This window comes from Fulmarus glacialis, unplaced genomic scaffold (genome assembly GCF_000690835.1).
Source record: "Fulmarus glacialis isolate BGI_N327 unplaced genomic scaffold, ASM69083v1 scaffold40593, whole genome shotgun sequence".
Classification (NCBI taxonomy): domain Eukaryota; kingdom Metazoa; phylum Chordata; class Aves; order Procellariiformes; family Procellariidae; genus Fulmarus; species Fulmarus glacialis.
Window position 1 is genome coordinate 30,724 of NW_009205552.1, and position 22,397 is coordinate 53,120.

The 22,397-nt window shown below is 39.4% G+C and overlaps 1 protein-coding gene across 1 annotated transcript in view; it reads right to left on the reverse strand.

Moving 5' to 3' along the window:
• The window catches only part of LOC104075060 (A disintegrin and metalloproteinase with thrombospondin motifs 12-like), a gene marked incomplete at its 5' end in the record, with an annotated part of 41,364 nt that extends 22,682 nt beyond the window's left edge, over positions 1 to 18,682 (reverse strand). The window contains 4 exons of the mRNA XM_009575424.1: positions 4,798 to 4,924; positions 12,167 to 12,308; positions 13,680 to 13,924; positions 18,562 to 18,682. Of these exons, the coding sequence (XP_009573719.1) occupies positions 4,798 to 4,924; positions 12,167 to 12,308; positions 13,680 to 13,924; positions 18,562 to 18,682 (635 nt within the window). The remainder of the gene's footprint in view (positions 1 to 4,797; positions 4,925 to 12,166; positions 12,309 to 13,679; positions 13,925 to 18,561) is intronic.
• Positions 18,683 to 22,397: the final 3,715 nt, after the last annotated feature.

Genomic DNA, 22,397 nt, shown 5'->3' on the forward strand with positions numbered 1-22,397 from the left:
CAGTTTGCAGGTTTAAATCATCAGAGCTTCCTACAGAACCTATCTTGATCAGCAGTAATGGTGCATGATTAACTATTGCACACAAAACATTTTTAAAAAGCCATGGAAGAAAGTAAGGTGCTCCAGAGTTAGGCAATCCCAGAATTAAGAATTTATCCTATTGCACCTTCATGGTCAATCTTAAATTATATTTAGTCACGTAACTTTTTCTATAGAGTTCTTCCTCATTCAGTGAAGGTAACAGATGTTACAAGTGAGCCAAGTAGTTAATTGCCCAGCACCGTGTTTACCACACACACTTAAAAAACTTGCTCTGACTGAAAGTTTATTCTTATCAGTAACTGGAGTTTTTCATGGTGCATTTTCCTATTTCAATTCTAGGGTACAGGTCCATGCCTTAAGAATGAAAAACTTAACATGGAAGCACATGCACTCGTGTCTCTCCATGGTCCCCACCGAGGACTTCTGAACTGCGGCATCCCAGCCAAAGGGGAAGACAGGCAAAGCAAGGATGGCAGAACATCTAGCATCCATTTGTCTGTTCTGGTACAGGATGCCCCAAAGCAGGTCCTGGACCACACAGAAGGGAGCAGCATCTAAGTGACTGCTTTGCCAAACTCTATCTATCCTGGAGCTCCTGCTGTCCCCTCATACTGCAGAGGCATAACCGAAACTGGAGGTGACTGCCGAGCGTGCATCCAGAACTGACACAGCAATCTGAGATCCAAAGATGCAACTTCTAAGTTGAAATGACAAAGGTGTTGGCCGTCCCAGCTGTAAGCTAAAGAGTGGAGGGCACTGCCAGGCAGACTTAGCTTTGGGCAGGTTATAAACAAGGCTCTCTTTAGATCACACATACAGAGAGATGCTTGGCAAAGAAAAGGATATGGGGAAGAAAACTAGTAAGTAGCTGTGCTGATTGTGGTGAGAGACTGGGACAAGTTGGTGGAAACTGAAGCCTGATGGGAGTCACCGTCCAATACTTGTTCCTACCTCTAGTTTCTGATGACATTTACCACTACAGCAACTGAGTGGTTCTTAAACATTAATGCATCACCTGGTCCCTGCAAAGTGACAGCACTGTCTTATTTCCACAGGCAGGCATGGCATGGGAAGATTGTGGTAACAAACAAACAAACAAGAAAAATGCATGATTTGGGTAATTAATTTGTGTGAGCACTAATTTTCCTGAGGCTGTCAAACTAGAAAGCAGTCTGTATGGTGAAAGCATAACCTCAGTTAGTTTTCAGCTGCAGCTGTGAGTGCTCAGCTCTTCTGCAATCCAGCCTGAGACAGAGGTAGGGAGAAAATCTGATTCTCTCAGGTGGCATTCAGCTGCCTTAAATGATATCTATCTCTTTGCCTCCCACGCTGAGTTTCCAAGGTCTGTAACAATTAAGGTGGGGCCCAACAGCCTTGTCCATTATATAATCCTCATCTATACCTAGATGATGCATGCTGAATGAGGTGTGGATCCTTTTGAAAAAGTGTTAGCGTGGGATTTTGGAACCAAAGTTTGCTATATTCATGCCTATGGAGCTGAATGTTCCCTCCCTCCCACCATATTGTGTCACACATAAAGAAGGACTGTATTCTTTCACTATGTATTTGTATAGCATCAGGCACAGCAGATACTAACAGGGCACTGATTTTCACCCTGTGTGTTATAACAGAAACAAGATTTCCTATTCTTATTATGCTGTTGGAGTCTACTAAGCAGTCTGGAAGCAGGACAATACAGTAACAGCAGATAAAAAGCAGGAGACCCCAAGTACTTGTAAAATAATCTATTTATGGTTACTCTGTTCAAGTGGGTAGTCAGGTTAAAAAGGCTCCAGGCAACTTTCTTTACAGGGGAGAGCAAAACTTTTATTTACAACACTGTAAGTAGTGAAAATCTCACTCTTTTTCTTCAAGTAGAATCTATTGATTTTTATCATTAACACCTATGGAGCTAAATACCTGCTGACCAAAGAAACATAGAACTGGAAACCATATTCCACAGCATAACATGGAAAAAAGAATGTATTTATGCTACAGTCTCGTTGCACTCCTGCTAAGCAATATCACTCAAATTTTACAGGAGCAGTTGTATGACATTTTAACTCTCAGCTGTTCAGTCATCTTTATTTTGTTCTGAGTCAAGATGTGGCATACACGTATTGCACCATTTTAAATATTTTATTTGTTTTGCTCCAGATTCTTTTCATAGGAAGTGTGGGAAAAATAAATGTAGACGAAATCAGCTAACAAACAAGAATGTTAAGACTTGGACTTCTCAGAAGCCTGTCATTTAAATGGTTTATAATTAACTTCCTGAAATGGATTAATGAGGTAATATCTGGTTTGTGAGAGTCACAAACATTATAGTAATGTTAGTCTTTGCTTGTAGCTACTGTTTGATAAATGACCTAATTCTGATTTAGTGGTCTAGTAGCTAGTTTCACGGTAGCATGTTTTCCATCAGTGGGATTTAGCAGATCATAGGAGGGAGGGTTATGCAAGAGAACATCCTTCTTGTTTTAGATAGGATGTTCCTATAAAGAAACTGGTTCGCTGTTGGGAAGCGCAAGATCACCTAACAGTTTCAGTCCCGTGGCTGCAGCACTAACTAAAGGTTTCCTGCAGTGTTGTGTTTAACAGCACTATCCTCAACTCTAGCACTGAATTTAGCCACCTCTCTACAGAACACTTGGTCCTCGACAGCTTCACATGAACTCTCAGTTATCCTGTATCACACCATATGAAACAGACACACCTTCCTGCAACATTCAGATTTTCTTTAGAACCAATAAACCACCAAAATGCACTAAGTGCTCTCCTGCGTTTCAGATGAAGATGTGTAACCATCTGTCTGGATTAGAGGTGACACATATGCCATGGAAAGTAAATACCAAATAGATCCCATGCTGGGACTACAGCCTGGAACAGAGACCAGATCTATAAAACTAAGGGCTTGGGAAGAATTCATTCCTCACTGCCATCTCTTCCAACAGAAGAGCTCAGGGCCACCAACAGAAGCTAGAGAGAGCCAGGTTGAAAATAATTAAAATGAGGTGGTGCTTCACACAGTAGGCATTAAAGCTGTGGAACTTCTTGCAGAGGAAGTTGTATATGACAGAAGTTTTACAAGGTTGCAGAGGGAAGCTGGACAAGCACTTGGAAGAGAGGTCCATTGGAGGTTACTGATTAGACAAGCCATAAAAGCCTCTGGAAATGCCTTGAATTAAAACCAGTTGGAAGCTGGAAGAGTATTAGAAAGAGATATAATTTATGCTTGCCTTGTCTTTACTTTTCCTTAGGCATGTAGGCCCTGGTGAGAGCCAGAGCAGGGAGACTTGATGGACACTTGGTCAAACTACTACAGTCACTCTTCTGTTATTAAGAGACATATGAGAGCTTTTCTGCCTGGCCTGCAGAAGAGCTTGGTTCACACATCATATAATTCTACAATCTGCCCAAGGGACAAATTCTGCTCCCTCACTTTCAAGAGCAGGTCTGAATAATGCAGTCAGCTAGAACAAATGGGATAAATTGAGCTTATTTGGAACTTTGGAATAAAAAGCACAGTTTATATGTGCTATAAATAAATACCCACGTACATGGGTAGCCTCAGCTCTTAACTAGTCAACTAGTAAATAAGTTTGATCTAACTGTCAATTGATTTCCTAGCAATCTACAAAGAATTATGAAATGCTGGTAGTTTATGCTTTTAACAGTCACTTTTAGAGGCTGCGAGCGCAAAGATGTAATTCCCAGAGGAGACAACATATACTGTTGTGAAGATACTTGGAAACAACTAATAAAACCAACAGCCATGCAGAATTTTTTACGTTAAAGCTTCATGAAATTCACTGCTGGCAAATGTAACGCAATACACTTTAAGGGAATCATTGTAATGACTTCAATTTGATTCTGATTTAACCAGAATTATTAGGAAAAGACTGGTATACCACTGCGAACAGCATGATAAACAATTTCTGAAGACAATGAAAAACAAAAGCAAGACGTTCCAGTACCTAAAGCATGAAACTAAGACCAACACTGATCCCTTCCAGCGAATCTGTGCCTATTTACAAGCCCACAGTTCTGCTGTCACCCGGAATGTTTGCTGCGGTTAGTCTTCCTTACGCTACTCGCTAAAAACAGAGATGAAGATGAATTAAAATAATGTTATGGGAACGGAAAAAATTATTCCCATGTGATCATAGAATGAAGAAAGCTGCACTTCACTGAAAGGAAAAAATAAGAAGGGACATAATAAAAAGATGCCAAATAATAAGTGTTATAAAGAAGGTATAATAATTAGAGTTATAGAAGTGGCCATTTCCACTCATCCTCCTTCACAAAAAGGACAAAAGAGTATCAAAAAATACTGAAAAACAGCATCAAAAGGTTTAAAAAAAACCTCTCTGCAAGTTAGTTTTTGGAACACACAGTAGTACATTATCACTCAAGCTAAGACAGGAATAGGATTTTTAAAATAAGTAAGAATTTATACTGTTTTCATGCATACCTGCACCCAAACTGAACAAAAAGAGTATCTATACAGATGAGAGAGAGAGCAATCTCTGCCATTCCCAGCACAGACGGCTCAGTAACTTGCATTGGAAACTCCTTATGGCAGCTCACTCCTAATCTGTCCAGTACTGGGTTACTGGTACTTTGCTCTGAAATGCTTGGGAGCTCTTACCGTGGCAGGCTGTAGATGCCACACTAATCTGGTATTAGAAACAACATTTTCCTTTGAATAAGGCTGCTATTTAGCATTACCAGAGCCCTCCCACTATCCGTTACCTGGGCGGACAGTCCTTTTCGTAGCATTTCTTTTGTCGCCCGTTTGGCTGTGTTGCTGGGTCGCAGAAGGAGTTTTTGATTGCTCCGCTTCCCTTCCGCATGCAGTGAGCAATCTGGCGCCGCACCCCTGTGAGAGAAAGACACAAAAAACAGTTAACAGTAATCCATGTAGGCTGGGGATGAGGTACAGAAATCCTCTAGCATGGGGAGTACACACTGGTCATACTCCACATCCCAGAATACAGTAACTATGAAAGTCAGTTCTGCTGAATGTCTGGCCTAAGTCAGGTATGAGCATCCTTTAATCAAGCTGAAAAACTTGAAGAGAAGACTTAATGAGAAGACTCTCATTAAATTAACTGTGCTATTAATTCACAGCAATTAATATGCAGATGGTAGATCACTGTATCTCTGTGACTTTTATCCTTCTCCTGGGAAGCAAAGGGCCTAACAGCACTGTTACTATGGTGTCAGAGATAAGTGTTAGGCTGTTTTACAGAATGTTTAGGAATCAAGCTTCTCCTTGCCTCACACTTCCTAATAACTAGTGTGGGAAACTATGTGAAAGATAAGAACAGTAGTCTATAGATACTTGGGAAATATGAAGATATTCCTCTATAGAACATATACTTATGTTCCTCTGTAAAGCAATGTCCCCACATATGGCAATTAAAACATATTTCCTAAAATTTCATGCTAGCATTATGGTTATCTTGCTTTAAGTAGTTTCACAGCATTCAAATGTTCTTTTCTTCTCCAAAATTTAATAATCTACTTACAAAAATAAATACAGAAAAAACAGAATACCAACTCTAATACTAGAGTATCCAAAGCTAGCAACAGAGGTAACTTTTGGTGGGAGAACTAAGCATGGACTGCACATGTGAAGGGGAGGTTGTAGTCAGATGTTACTGAAAAAGGCCTCCACAACACAAGGAAATTAAAAGCTTTTTATGCATATTTGGGTCATTCCGTAGAAGCAGATGGAAACCTGTATCTCATTTTTACAGCACCTTAAGACATCAGGTCTGTGACACTGTGAGGAAATGCTATAGGTTTTAGAATACTTTCAGACTTGTGACTGAGACATATAAGACAAGTACTGACAACAGCACAGGATTTGATGACTGAGTCTCCTCCAGTCATACGTGAAGGTTGATTTGCTAGAACAAGGATTAGTTTCACCTAGAAGGGAGGATTAAGGGATTGCAGCCCTGTGCTCCCATTAATACTCTTCGCTGAGGCATTCAAGTTCCAGAGTACATGATGCGGAAGTAGCTGCACGACTCTGCAGTGTGGCTGGATGTGGCTCTCTCCTGTCCCTAGGCGACTTCAAGCAGCAGAAAGCTTTTTGGTTCAGTGCAGGACTCCCAGTGAGCAGTGCTCTGTTTTATGCTATGAAAAATGTAACTGGAATAGTTAGCAACCTTCCTGCTAGTTGTAAACAAAGCAGTTCACAGAAATATGTTTCTGTCCCTTTCAAAAGCATGATATGTTGCTGTTACAAATGCAAATAAGAGAAGAACTCTTTTGCTTTGATGAATTTTTTAGTGTCATTTCAGCTGCTGTAATTCACTTTAAAACCACTATAAACCTTTGCAAAAGTTTTGTTTCGAGGCTGTACATTCTCATAAAACATTTGCTGATTGCTGGCATCAGTAAACTAATTTATCCACACAGACAGTTTTTATTATGAAACTTATGTGAACCCTCACTGCAGTTTCAAAATCTGGAAAGTTCTGGGATGGATGTATATATTTAAAGAAGCCATAAATGCACAGTTTTTTCATCATGACTGTATAGTTCAGTTCCAAAGCTGGAAGGAATCCTATATGCATATATTGATCCACAGATATATATGTAGATATACGTATAATGACATAAATAAAACAGTTGGTTTTTTCCGCTTGAGCAAGTTGAACTAGAAAACATTGCAAAAGCACAAAACTAATCACCTTACACTGATCCTGCCCTACCAAACATTTATACAGTTAGATAACTTAAATGTGTAATATCTTATTTAAGTCACAGATTAAAAATTCTAAATATACTTGAAAACTCAGTAGAATTGGAAACCTAAACACTATTTCTGTAGGGCTCTGAGAGGGTAGCTGTTTTCCTCCCTTCACCTCTTCTATTTCTCTCTGACCTCAGTGCTAACTAGTCCATGCTGACAACTGTTTTGCATGCACAAGACGCTGACTGTATTCATCAGGAGATTGTCTCTGTGGTCATAATCCCACTGCAAAGATCTTGCTTCTTCCTCTGGAGTGGGAGCATCCCATTCCTTTCTGCTCACTTCAGCACTCATTGCACTGTAGTCCTTCCCACACCCATGTTTCTTTACAAAGAAGTGTACCACCTCAGCTTTGTGAAAAAAACCCTACAAATATTTCTGGAAAAAAAAGAGAAAAGAAGAATGACAACAGTCAGATCAAAGAATGATCGTAATTTCACTAAATCTGCTCAGAGATTGCTTCTACCTCTCTGTGCCACTTCAATCCTAATGCAGGTCTTTTTAGATGGGAGGTTGACCCACTCAGCTCCTGATTTCTCAGTTAGTTTGCAAAAAAAGGTGCCAGTTTAAAATCACTTGGGTGTGGAAGGTTTTTGAAACAGAGATTAGAAATCTGTTGGCTGCATAGCCCTCAGTTTGGGCAAAATTAAGGCTGAGAACAACACCAATGAAGGACCAGAAGCAAACACATAAAGTGTTTATGCAAAAGAGCATACTTGATTGTAAAACTAATTTGAACATGTAATTGTCACGGTTGTGTATCAAATCAGATAGTCTGCAAGGAGTTCACTTTGGTATTCGAATAAACAAATTACATTCAGTGTATGCACAAGTTATGTACACAATCCAAGCTCCAACCTTTACATTCTTGGTATTATGAAACTTAGACCCATAATAGCGATGGAAAATACTGTGACCTTTGTTTTCTAAAATCAATGTCACAAGTTTAGTACTACAATTCAGTTCAGGAACACCTGGAGGTAATTTTGCAAAGTAGTCCTGATAACAGTCATGAAGGATTTAGAGGGCACATAACAATTAATCCCCAAACAAATCTTACAGTTAAGTCCTCTGCAAAGCTTTGAAAGTTTGCCAATTACTGATGATATCTATGGAGAAGTAAATTGTTGAGGTTGCCTAATACTCTCCCTTAGTTGCAGCTTTGCTGTGCTTTGCTTCTCGTTACGTTCAATGCCACTCAAAGATAGTTCTAAGAAACATGATCTCTTTAGACCAGGATGAAGGATTTATGCTTGTAATTTCTAATTGATCATTATTTAAAAAAAGAATAATGGGTAGTTGGTCTAGAAAAAAACTCAGTGAGGCATTTAAATTAATCTTCCTGTAAAAAAGCTTATGGGCTTTACATGCTGTCTTGACAGTAGGCTCTGGAGGACAGGCTCTTGGCCAGAGGGTGCAGTACTTTGCAGGACACTGTGCAGTGTGCACACATTCTGACTGCAAAGCAATTACTTTCTGCATAAAGCAAATGGCAGGCAGAGACTCAAACTGCCCTGCAGTGAGGACAGAGCATGGCTTATGATTTTTAGTATAAATTATCCCCTTCAGTGTTTTTTTGCCATGAAATGGATTGCAGTGTAATTACTGAACTATTTTCTACATTGCGAATGGGTATCAGGTATTGCAATGTGTTGTCCTTTTCCCTGCATGCAGTATTAGGAATGTTTACTACAGAAAAGATTGATTTTTTCAGACAGTATTTTTCCCTGTTAAATGGTGCTATTGTAAACTGGCCAGACCCACTCTTTGAGACTACAAAAAACAGGGGCACATGAAGGAAATGAAGGAAAACATGAGCATATTTGCATCTTCTCTTTCTCAGTTGCAATGGAGTTGGGGAAGAGTATGGGGCGTGGTGCTACCTGGAGGCCAAGAATCTTTTGGAAAATATCTTTAGGGAGCTGTCCTGGGTTAATTCTGAGAAGGGACAGCTTCACTCTACGAAGACATTATTCATCATTGGGACTTTTTCCAGGTACATCTCCCTTGGATAAGGAGCTGTATCATAGGGCTAAACACGTATTTTTTTCTCTTAGGACAGATGAGGCTTTCCTGCATCAGCCCATTCCCATGCCTGGAGCCCCATTTATCATTCCCTAACTCAGCTTCACTCTCTTTGCTCCAGAAAGCATATGTTTCCATTGTCCTGATCTCTGTGGCTACGAAACGCCAAAGTGCCCTTGGATTTACTACTACCATATTGACCAGTCTTGATGAGATGCCAAATCTTTAGGCAGGTCCAGGTTTGCCAAGAGAACAAAATTCTAGGTAAGGATCAATTTCTCCCACTGGCTGTGGCTGTCAAAGTTAGTTCAATAGTTCACATTCCTTGGTCCTCCCTTTTATCTTGAAAAACTATTGGTTTATTAGTTACTGAATCATAGAATCATTAAGGTTGGAAAAGACCTCTAAGATCATTGAGTCTAACCATCAACTCAACACCACCATGCCCACTAAAGCCCCCAAAACCAAACCGCACAAATATTTGCACAAATGATAACTGCAAAATTCCTTGAAAGTTATTTTACTACTACCTTTAGTCTAAATAAATGCAACTTTTCTTATCTCCTTGACCCCCACTGGAGGCTTGTCTTCAGTAAGACTTGTCATGAAGCACAGCAATAGCAGAAGATGATCTTGCCTACTTCAATGCACTTTATCTTTCAAACCTTTCAAAACTCTTCAAATGCCTGAGATTTGGCACAACAGGTCTGTTACTGCCAACGGCAATAAATTCTGAATCTAAACAGAGTGTACATTCAGATAAAATCAATCTCAACATTCAAAGCCAGAAGGAAGTTCTGTGGAAGTCAGAGAAGGGTGTAGCTTAATCCAGCACCATTGGGAACATTCAGTTCTGCCTTTATTCTGCCTCCTGGTCCTGAACTGAACTCAGGGGGGTCAAACCACAATAATACGTAATCATGTGAGACTTTCTGGTTCTAGGTCAACAATCACTACCATGCCCATACTCCCTGTTAAATGTAGCAAGACTTTAGAGTTTCCAAATTTCCATAATGATGGAGAGCTAATATTTTCCAAATACACCTTCCCTGCTGCTACGCCCTTTTTTTTATGCAGCAAAGCTCCAGGTATTTTTGCTGATGTGTTTGTGCTCTGATCATCCCGGCATAAACCTGCTATGTCACTGCCCCAGTGTGGTGCTTAGGAGGGCCAGCTAGCTCAGATTCAGTGCCAAGCACAGCTGGTCCACCTTCAGACAGCCCAGAGCACAACCAGATTAAGCATCAGGTACCTACAGAAAACAGCAGACAGACTGTAATATCGGAGCTCCCCTGCTTCAAGTAATGCACTGAAGCTCTGTGCTAGGGTTTCCCTTTTTTCTGGGCAGGGAGTAAGTGACAATACCCCGACTGCATCATATATTAGCAGATTACATCCACCTTTACACCTGTTCAGTTACTTTTATAAATGTATGTATCTAAGAGGAAAGAGAGCAAAGGGTCTATTAATGTCTTTTCTCCTGTCCATGAAGGAATGCGGAGAACTGGGAAGGTCTCTGTGCCCTTTTTGAACTGTGATGCACCTCTTGGTTCCCCTGCAAACTCATGTCAGTAAGTCCACAATCTTGCCTGAAACATATAATTTCTACTTATGTAAAGAAAAAGCCAAAGAGCTCAAGAAATATTTATTAAGAGCACAAAGACAGTAAACGGGAAGCTACTTATTACATAAAAACTGGACCCCGCCCCCTATATTCTGCAGTCTTCTATTTAAGTAATCCATGTGGCAGTTAGAAATCAAAGCCAAGTCACACAGTTCTTTAGCCAGAAGGTAGTACACAGGGTTATAATTTATTTATTGAGAAACAGTTCTGGGAAAAGTGCAGCTGATGTAAAAAAACCCAAACCAACATAATAAACAATCTAATAACACTTCCCCCCCGCTTCTTTTTGTTACCATGCCAATTGTTACTTTAAACACTATTCACAACTAGGTATCAGAACTAAAACATACAGCATGCACTTAAGCAAAACACTTGTTTTGGGTACCTATTTAAAGAAAATGTGGGGTTTTTTTCTGCCAACCAGAAAGCACATGGTGTTTTGTGCTGAGAGACTCTTCTCAAAAAAAACCCCCTCAAAACCAAACCACACAAACATATGTATATGGATATATAAACATCTCTATAATATGTCCATTATATATAGCAAAATTTTTTATATAATATAGGAACGTTATTGGCATGGGGTAATTTATACTATTCTTCTAAAATTCTTCCTTTAATCTCCTAAAATTAAAGCCATACAATGTCCTTTGTTCAAACCACTGAAAATGCATTATTTTAGTGTCTCCCCTGACAGAAAAGATTAAAAAATTGTTACTCCTGTAATCATCACTGCTTCTAGACTCCCAACTGGATTTGTTAGAACATTTGTTTGTCTTTTTCTTTCCTTCTGGAAAGTAGTTAAAGAAAGCAATAATTATCAAAAAACATAGACAATACCCTAGCATTAGAAAGAGAAAAGGCTTATTTCATGTTGTTTGTCCAGAGGCTGTAACATTTTTCTCATCTTTTAAAAGGATGATAAAAAGGATGGATAAAAACTTTTACTTTTGTAAAGAAACTTTCAGGTTTTTTGTCACTATTGTTGGTTTACTGCAAGCATTAACTTCATCTCATTGATGTTAACTACTTTAAAGAAAGCTTTCCTGCTAGCATTTTCTATGTGTTACCAAAGGCAAACTTCTAGACCTGTTGTTAGATCCTACTTCATGATCATCATTCTGCTTGTCTGGTTTAACATGCTGCACAGAACTTCAATATAACTGCAGCTGTTCCCAAGCCATTGTACGGAGAATGGCAAAGACATGTAAGTTCTCAAGACTGATTTAAATAAAGTAGTTACTAAGAAATGCACAAAAAGTATTGTTGCTTATCGAGGCAGGACAGAAACGAAGCATATTTTTTGTAGTTAACATATTGGAAAGACTCAGTAGGGAAACAAGAGTAGGTCATAAATTAGTTTTGCTGAGAAGTAGGGTTATTGTGAACAATATTGACAACAAATTATGAGGAAAAGAAAACTGTAGTTTTTCATTTTGGTCACAGAGGTTGAGAATTTCAGGGCAGGTGTTACAGAAACCTATTTGCCTTAAATGATTTAATAAAATTTTATTTTGAAGCCAAAATACGTTATTGTAACCATGTGATCTGATTTCCCACCAAAGAACTTTAAAGAACTTTACCTAAAGAGGACGCTATCCAGAGGATATCCAGTATCCAGAGGACGCTATCTGGATACTTAAAGAACGAGACTTTCCAGTAATGAAGACAAACAGTAACAGAAAAAGGAAGTGAGGAATTACCTCTTCCACACGTAACACTGCAGGCTGTCCAGTCTCCATACTGCCAAAAATACTCCGGCTCTCCAATCTCATTCTCATTACTTTCTTCTTTACGTACAGTATATTCATACTTGATTCCAGGGTTAGTTTCTTGAAAAAGTAGCTGGAAAAAGAGTGTGGTTTATTTAATTACTTATGATTTCAATAATCTTCTGACCCAAAGCTTTCGAAGGGCGAAAACAGAAGAATCTGCAAGGTTTAAAGGAGTCCATTTTGGAGCCTACTACCAGTTCAGAAAAGCAGACTGGCAAAACTTCCATTTGTGTGCTGACAGAGGCATACATGTATCTTTCTAAGACACAGTTGTTTGCCATGCACTTTTGCAAGCACAGGTGGGAGTAAGTGGGTCAGCATAATTGGTATCTATTGACTGTAAGAAAAGATAATGCAAAGTCCATCCAAGGCACTGCAAATGTGCTGCTGATCAAGAGCTATTGCCTATCAGTATTACAAATTATAATTTCCCTACCCTTCTGAAATAGCTGTTACAAAACAACCAGTAGGTCAGAAAATTACAGACTTTATTCAGACACTGCTTTAATACTATTTTTCAGTGTTTCTGGATTAAGAAGGAAAATTCCAATTTTCCTTGAGAAGAGCCACTCAAGAAATTTACTGCTGATGAGAGGGAGAAAAGTAAAACATCATCAAGGTATAAAAGACTTCAGCAATGAACTTCTCTTCCTCCTAATTGTGTCCTTGACCTTGTTACTGACAGTGAAGATTGAGCACCCATTAGATGTGCCTTCTCAGCAGACATTCAAAGTGTGAAAGTGGCTCCCATCACATCCCTAATACTTCTTTTAATTGCACGGTGGATACAGGCAAACAAGCCAGTAAAGATACATTCAGAGAACAAAGGGGAAATTTAACACTATTTTTGCATAATTAACAGAAACTGGTTATGTTTAAGTTAGAATCTATAAAGCAACATAAAAGAAACAAAAGGGAGCAATGTCAGTGGATGCTAAATGGATCCATTTCACTTACCATCTATCTAATGCTGTATTTTCTTGCTCAGTGTAAGCTGTCACTGCTTTCAGCCTTCCCTAGCTCTCACTGTTCACAGCCTGACATCAGCACCGTTTTTGTGATAAATAGTTACTTTTCATCTGTGGTTTACATCACAACCACACGTTAGTCTAAGCTGGCACAAGAGACAAGGAAGTTTGGGCAAACAACTAAGCAACTACAGGTGGCAGGATCCTTATCCTAGTGGCAGCACTGGATTATACCAGCCTTTAATAATCATTGAACTATGACACTGGACATCTGTCTTCAGGCAGGATGAACAAACCTCTCAAGCAAGGTGTTTATTTCTCTCCAGAACAGCTCAACTGATTTTTGCAAGACAGGATGCTAACTGAGTGGTTTATATGCAAACATACATATTTTTCCAGCCTCAGTTTCAGAGCCCCAGCACATTCTGTTGTCATCCAAACCCAGCAGGTTCTGCTAGTGATCTCCTATTTACCTGGATCCATATTGATTCATTGGTGGGTCCTGGAGCAGTCAGATTTTCTAGATCCCCCGATCTGTCATACTGAAATATCGTGCCTGCCACTTTGTATTCACCATTCCACTGGATGATAAACCCTCCATTCAGGTAATATTTTTCTGGGTCTTTGCTTCGCACAGCAAGGAAATTTCCTGCTTCTGCAACTTCCATGACTTTGATTCCCCTCGCACCTTTCGGAATTAGCCCAATATCAACGTATCCTAAGAGACAAAAAAGGCTCATGGAGGTGAACAACAAAAATGTCATTGCATTTTACTTATGTATGAGATTATTAAAATATCAGCTTTTCTTGAAAATATATACAAATGTGCTATCACAGAGCTCGTATTTCAGTTAGTTAATAGCGTGAGTTTCCAAGCCAGGTTTTCCAGTATCAGTTGGGGAATACGAATACGCATTGTGTTTAGGCAATGACAGTGTCATTTAGAAAGGATACAGAGGTGAATGATTTGCTGAGCTGCACTAGGGGAAATCTACTCCACAGTTGAGTATCAACATCTCCATAACCGTACACAAGGGCTCTGGCATACTGCAATGTGAGTAATCTGGAGCAATGCTAGGGAATCCCACCAAGTTAACAGTCTTTTATGGGAAAGGTCTTTTCAATTTGCAGGGAACGTTTTCATCTGTCACCAACGTACAGGTACGTACATAATTCCATGTACCTTCTCTTAAGTCTTCTAACTTCTCCACGACTGTTTCCCATAGTAGAGAAACATGTAGCCTTGTAGCTGCATGTAGCCTTGCTACAAAAAACTGAACGTTATTCAAATGTCTTGAGTTACTATGATCAGTCGAACACATTTTTATAAACTACCGATTTTCATAAGGAAGTTCAACAGCTCTTAATGTAAAAATTTATCTGTAAAAAGAGATTTGCGGTATGTGTGTTAAGAATGATCTCAGAGCATCTATTACAGAATTTTGTTTGCACCACAGGCAATATATGACATCAGGCTCTGTGCTTCTCACCTTACAGGGAACTGCTATTGCTATTGCTACTGAATTGTAAAAATAGGAAGTTCACATAGAAATTTGAACACAAACTCAGATAGCTTTCTATTGCTCCTGGCTGGGCTTTAGAAATTGGATGGATGACAGCTCTACAAGCAGGTGCCCTGGGAGTGTGAGCTGCAGTTTGTGCTGGTTCACTTCAAGATGTGGTTCCCCAGTTCTCATCACACACTGCTGAGGTCATGAATTAAACTCTGAGACTCACATCCCATTCACCTTTCTTGTGAAATAAGCTTATCACCTTTGATTACTCACTCACATGAGTGAGATAAACCACACTGGGCATACTAAGAGATATTCAGTATCAATGCTGTCCACCTACCAGAAGTACTTACATGCTGTACAAAAACCTGCTGTTGTAAATAAGTGCCCCAAAGTCTTTAACATCTGAATTTTCTTTGCAGTTCTTTTGTGGGGTGATAAGTACTGGTTCTAATGTCGTATGTTGCTTACGGTATAAAAAAGGATCTGTCTACTTCAGGCCCTTCCTAATTACATTAACAATATATAATTACATATATTTTTTCCATTAATGTTCAAGAGGGAGAGTTTTCTGGATGTCACCTTTTGCAAGTTTCCTAGACTGACTGGGGAAATCCAAACTTTTCAGTCTTTTGTAAGTGAAGGGAACAATAAAATCTGGGGGATTACTGAGTAACTTCTCTTATAGGAAAACAGTGGTCTAAGTAACCAAGGTCTAACGATTCTCCCAAATGTTCTATTCATTCAGTGCAGAGGAGACGTATTATGAACACAGTGTGTGATAGTGTAACTAAAGACTTGATTAGAAGGCATACTCATAAGTGGCCAAATTAACACAGCATGGAAAATCTTAATTATGTCACATCCTGACAGCTTGGCTTTGAAACGCTGGTGTCATTTTCCAGTAGGTTTTTTTCAGATGTAATTAGAATAACATTTGTTCAAAACACAAAGTATAAAAATAATAAAATGCAATTTTTTCATTGTAACATAAAAATCTATACCCTTTTAAGTTTTTGCAAATTATTTTTGTCCAAATCACCTGCTATTGCTCACAAACCTCATTTTAAATGTATTGCAACTGTCTGGCGATAGATGTTACCATTCGGTCAATGTATCACACTCCCTTCTCCCCAGCCCTCCCTTTTTTGACTAGCTAAATTACTGCCTGATTTCCCAGAACCTCATGCTAATTCCCAATGAATGTTATCTGCTTTTGAAAGGAAAGCTAATCAGCAGCAGCTTTTGAGTTTGTCACTTAACATAATAAATTTTTGTTTAAAAATAACATGGATGGTGTTTATACAATTGTTCCTGGTTATATGGTTTCCTCTGATAAGGATCTAGAGATCTGAGATTCAATAACAGTCAAAATGTCAGCTGTCTAACCTACATGCTGTGCTCATTAAATCCTGGAGCATCTAACTTAACAGGAGAGCTTCTGACTTTGCCCAGGCCTAGACCTGGCTTTTCAATGCCCTGCTCATGTTGAAACATTTCTGCCATTAAGAGTTCAGCTGAAGCAACTTAAATGATTTTCTAATGAATATCCTGAAAACGAGGTGCAGACCAGGTACTTGCTAATATTAGTGTCAACAGCTGAGACCATTCATGCACATCAGACCTCTGATTTGTGTTCCATCATGAAACTCTAATGGTATCCATTACACAGATGATGCTGCCATTCCTGCGGCTGTGTTGGGAGCCCCCCAAAATGGGACTGCTATTCCCATTTTGCATCCACAGGAAAGACAAAGAATTTTAAAGAAAATCCAAGAAATAATACAGATTTTAAAACTTTTCTTTCTGAAAATGAGGCAGTAAGACTTCAGATAAAACTGATCACCCTGCCTGCAGTGAAAGGCTGAATTATTAAAACTTGCAGACAGAATACACACTGCTGCAGCACCAGACCCAAGAAAGGCCCTGCTGGACTTAGATTCTGAATAACGCTTTAAATCAAAATACGTTAGCTTTGATTTTGTATTTCTCTGTGCCATTAAACATAGAAAAAACTCTTCAAATCTTCCTTGCCAGCAACTGGCAGCATGCTTTGATCCAGTTTTGTTACCTATACTGAATTTATGAGCTTGAAGTCTTTATGTTTACATAAACTGTTCAGTAGCCACTCTGCCATAAATCTGTACTGCAAGACAGAGCACTGCAGTACCTGTCATAGACAAAAAGAACCTAGATATTGTGAACAAAACCATTTTCCTATTCTCAGTTTAACACCTGTGAACATCAGTGAGATCCACATGTTGTCTTAAAAGCTGAAGAGCCCACCAACCTCTGCCTTTCCTGACACTTCTCCTTATTTTGTCTGCAATGGAGTCAACATCTGTAGAAGGGAAAGAATCTGCAGAATCAATCAATTTTTTACTGAATCTAAAGAAAGCGATGAAATAATTTTATATTTCATTACTTAACACTCAGTATCCCTCAGTAGTATCTGTCAATGAGGCTTACTGAAACTTGGGGTAAGGAAAAACTAAGTGAAGATAAAACACAAAATGAATTTAAATAAAATAAGAGGCAGTTATCCTCCTACGTGTTACAGTACTGGACGTTTTTAGTGAAACTGTTACTTGAAAATAAACTCCACACCATCTGCAGCCTTGGAAAACCCACACACAGCCAAAGGCAGAGTGAATTTTAGAGTAGCAGAACCAAAAGATCAGAGGCTGGATGATTACTGTAGTACTGGAGGAGAGGGAGCTCTAGATTTTCCTTTGTAAGTCTCACACACGTATAGAACCTGCACTGCTGCATGGTTGCAGGCATCTTCACAGATCATCTGTGGGATACGGAGCAGAGGAAAGCAAAAGTACAGAAAACAACTTGAAATAGTAAATGTGATTTTCCCCCAAACTTTGGACAATTCTATCAAACCAGCTCTAAATTATTAGCACAAATCATATTTGTTCAAATCAAAATTTATTTTATGAAAAAAACCCCATAAACCCAAAAGCCAGCCAAAGCCACACCCTCACCGCAGTACCTCCCTCCTCACTTACGGTACCAATTATTGCTCTTGAGACTTCTCATCTCTGCACCAGCCTCTTTCTTCAGCCACAGACCCTGCTCTAAGCACACTCTCCAGTGCCGCATCTTCTCACCTCTCCCTCTCCTGTCCTAGTTCCCCATTCAAAGCTGATCATCCTGGCTGTCTGTTCCATCTCCAGCTCACCACCATGGTTCTCATTCAGTTTTAGTCTCCCCCTCCCTCTTCTAGATTCTCTGGCTCCCATTCATCCTGCATAATGAATGTCTCACTGCCGTCAGTGAAGAAAGGCTCAGTCCTCCAAGTGCTGATTCAGACCACCTTAACGCTGCAGGAAATTACTTTTCTCCTCTTTCAAGCCAGAAGCATCCCATAGAAAATTTTAGAGCAACCAGATGTGCAAAGTTCTGCATGAGGAAGATGTGGCACACGCTTACCAGAGCCAATGATACCCGATTTATGACACTTAGAAATGAAACTCCAAGCCACTCACTCCAGCATTTTCTTGGTGCTTTGCACTGTCCGGAGATTTGGTCCACATTTTCCAAGGTGGTAAATTACATTAATTTTGTAAATGCACTTGCTATTTCGGGTTTTATTATCTGCGTAACCTGCGTAGGGTGTGTTGGTCTCTGACATAATTTTTATTAGACAAGGTGAACTTAAAAAACACAGACCACAGCTCTTTTCTGGAAGAAGCATGATTCACTGCAAAACATCCATTTACAATTTCTTACACAGATCAATCACTCAGTTTGCAATAAGAAGTGCTTAATCCTTTTTATGTAGACAAATTACTTCACCAACTGAAGAGTTTAAAAAAAGAACCCGTATTACCAAATCCTTCACTTTGATTAAATGTCATCTTCACTGTACGACAAGCAGAGCCGTCTCCCAGGCAGACTCCACACTGATCTTCAGTTGCGTTGGAATTTATCTCATAATCACAGCCAACAGACTAGAAGGAAAAACAGTTTCAGAATAAATGTGACCTCCACAATGAAATACTCAGAGCTCACGTATCACTGCCTTCAGTGTACTCTACTCTCCTAAAAAGGGGGAGAATCAATTTTGTGGAAGGGTATATATCCTATATAAACACACTAGTAGTAGATATTGTTATATTTAGATCAAACTCGTATATAATATGAAGGTGAAAAACAAACAAACAACAACCATGACCATGTCATGAAACATACAGTAGTGACCAGTCACTTGAGATAGAAACATGCTACCCAAATGGTCTCAACATCTAGGATTGGCCAGTACATCTAGGATTTGTGTCTGCTTTCTCATGTCACAGAAGCACCCATGGATTCCTAGGAATACAATGCAGTAGCAGAACTGAAATCTCTGTGTCAGCTTTTTGTGGCTGTCAGACAGTGCAGAACCTCTACTGCAGTCAAACCCTCTGGCAAAGAGAAACTCTTCAGCAGGCATGAAGTTTTATACCCGTGACAGCTGCTTCTCCAGCTCGCCAGCATGGGGGAATGGATCAAGTTCTGGTAAAGACTAATTTTCCAGTTCATGCTTGCTACAGGAAGAAAGCGAGAGGAAAATTTATTCATACTGAGTAAGGACAAAACTTCTTCTTGCCCAAATCAAAAATCCTGTGCACTAATGCCTTTAAACGTCAAGAAAATCTTCACTTGGTTTTGGGTGTTTTTTGCCTCTCTTTAAAAACTAGCAAGGTTGCAGAATACAACTTAATGTCCAACACTTAATGGTTTTTAATAGCATCTAAGATATCTGGAAGCCTGTGATTTAGATGAATAGCCATAAATCTGGTGGTATGTAAAGTTTTTCTCAGCTGATTTTTCTCAAAACAACCTTTCAGGTGCAAAACCTGCCAACTTCTCTACCACCCTCTTAATGTATGAAAATCTGGGTATCCCCTCTTTTGATTCTGATCTTATTTTACTTTCAGTACATCAGCTACTGTAATCTTCTATAAGCTTCTGACAGGAAAATCCATCTATTAGATATAGAGGTATAAAGGCTCCTTCATTCTCTAATATTTTTCCATCATTTTCAGCTCAAGAAATACCCGAACTTTTCCTCTATGCACCAGTGATTTAATGAATAGCTAGAGAAGCTACAAAAACAGAAGCAAGGAAATGCCTCAAGTTACAAACGGTATTAAACCATGTCACTTGCATTTTTAGAGGGTTCAAAAAAGACTCATCCATCACTTAATGCCCACACTTCACCAACACCTTTGATACCCGCTCTGAAAAACAATGGCCATGCCAAAAGGTTCTCCAGCAGCCTCAGCTTCTCTCTCCTTTCAGCAGGGGCTACTTTCAAAAAAGGAAAGGTATTGTAATGTCTTTCACACAGACACATCTTGGCACCAAGGACCACATTTATGAGCAGTACAGAATGTTACAGAGATAAGCGCATGTTAAGAAGGTGACTACATTTTTGCCTCCAAGCATGTAGCTATTCAACCAAGGATGGATTTAATGAAGTATTCAAAGTACACACATGCCATTGCGATAAGTGCAGGATGTTTTTTTATCTTACCAAGAGTTCAGATCCGACTCTTCACCTGCTATCTACAGATGCACTGCAGTTTATATTTAACACTTCCTAAGAATTTAAAGAGGTAGGTGTCTAGTTATTTTCTTAAAGAGATGCATTCTGCAATATATTTACTGTACTATCAGTACATTTGTTAATCATCTACGAACAGTTAGTAAAGTCACTGTTACCAGGTTTATTATTAGACAAGAGGAGTAACCAGCCTCTCTGGAGAGTCCTGAAAGTTGAAGTTTACTTTCAAATCTATGCACATATTCACTATGAAACCGAAAGTTGGGGAAAATCTGGAAATGGAACCCTTGCATTTCATGTTTTGCTATTATAAAATATTATTAGCAAGTGTTTTGGAGCTTCTCTTTTGAACTTCTTAAAAAAAAAGACTTGTCTTCAAATTGTATCATTTTTGCCAAATTAGCATTTTCTGGTAGAAAATGCATGTTCTTGAAAAGGTTTCTGTTCATTTTTATTTACTGTTCATGCTTGTTTGAGTGACATAATTTATCTAGTTCATGCTGTCAATCAGACATTTTGAAATGAACATCACTGAGCATATCCCTTGTGAGTACTGTGTAGCATAAAAATCCTCAAACACTGAACAAATTAGTCCTGAACTACTGTACTGGCACTAGCAAATGAGTCCGATGGCAGCACCACAGCATCATCGCTTTCCTTCCTTTGGGGTCCCAATTAGTGCCTCTGCGTGGGCCATACTCTGCATCAGCTCAGTCAGAATCACCTCAGATCTTTCCCACTTGGCCATACATTTCCTTTAGCAACACATACATGGCATCAAAATATGACATCGCTATGACATGAAGGGAATCCCTTTGTCCCTTGCAGTTATAACCTCAGAAGCTTGTATTTTGTTTTTCCTCTGATATTTGAAACATAGTTTGTATCTGATCGGACATCACAGTAAATAAAGCCTTCATTTTATTCCCTAGCTCTGGAGTGCTGCTGACCTTCATATCTAGCAATAGGGCCTCGTCTTACAAGGCCGTTAATGACCATTACAAGTGTATATGCTCATGTATCAGAATAAACAGCTCCAGCAGTCATTCATTCTAAGTACATTTACATGAACTTTAATTTCCAGGCCATGTTTTACTTTCCCGCTCCAGTGAATATCACATTATTTTTGTCATCCATTAGATTAATTTCTAGATGCTTCCTCCTCCATTTTACTTGCGTTCCTCATTCTTCTGATTCTTCTAGATAAGCAGTAGGCATATTTTCTAAAACTGCCTTAAATAACGTGCCTCAAATTTCTGCCAAATTTCCTCTTAAAAGGGATCTGGAGACTAAACGCAGGTTATAAACCAAGAAAGAAGTCAGCAGCCATTAGGCTCTGACTCTTTTGCACACATATGTCCTTGTGCACCCTCTGCCAGTGAAACATGCTGTGCTACAGCAACCACTGTGTGCCATAGCATATGCAGCGCAAATTAGCATCCCTCCATACAGCCCTTTACCATTGCCCCATTCACCAAGAGCCTTTTTGAGGCACCTGAGACTAGCTTTATTTCAGGTCCCAGCACACACTGCGGAGGCAGAAAATATGACCTGAATTGCCTGGCTGCATTACAGGAAAGAGAAACAATTTCTTTCCTGGTGCTCAGTGACTAAAGGGAAAACAGCCAGAGATATTACTCTTTTGCCACTTCCAGAGGGAGAAACGTGTGTCACGTTGATGGTGGGGGGCAGATACAAAAAGTCCTTGCTGTCAGTGAAGGGTACGGCCTGGATGTACTGCCTGAATATCAAAGTTATGTGAATGCTATATCGCGCTTTTAAGCTTCTCCTTCCATTTGTCTCCCCCACTGGTCTCCAAATAAAGAAATCATGTTCATGTCATGTTGGTCATGACATTGCCTTGAATGGGGAGAAACGTGTTCCGATGTGCCTATTTCTCTTATAATTTGTCTAGATGGGTCTGAATCAATGTCCTGTCAGGCTAGCAGTGGGAGGAGGAGGTTGAACCACAGTGAGAGGTAGTAAAGCTACTACAAAAAATCTGAGATGTGTAATCTGCTTTTCAGCAAGAGAAAAAAACACTTTCCTCCCTAGTACTACACAGTTGTGTAATTCTCCAATACAATGTTAGTCTCTCAACATAACAATCGTGAACT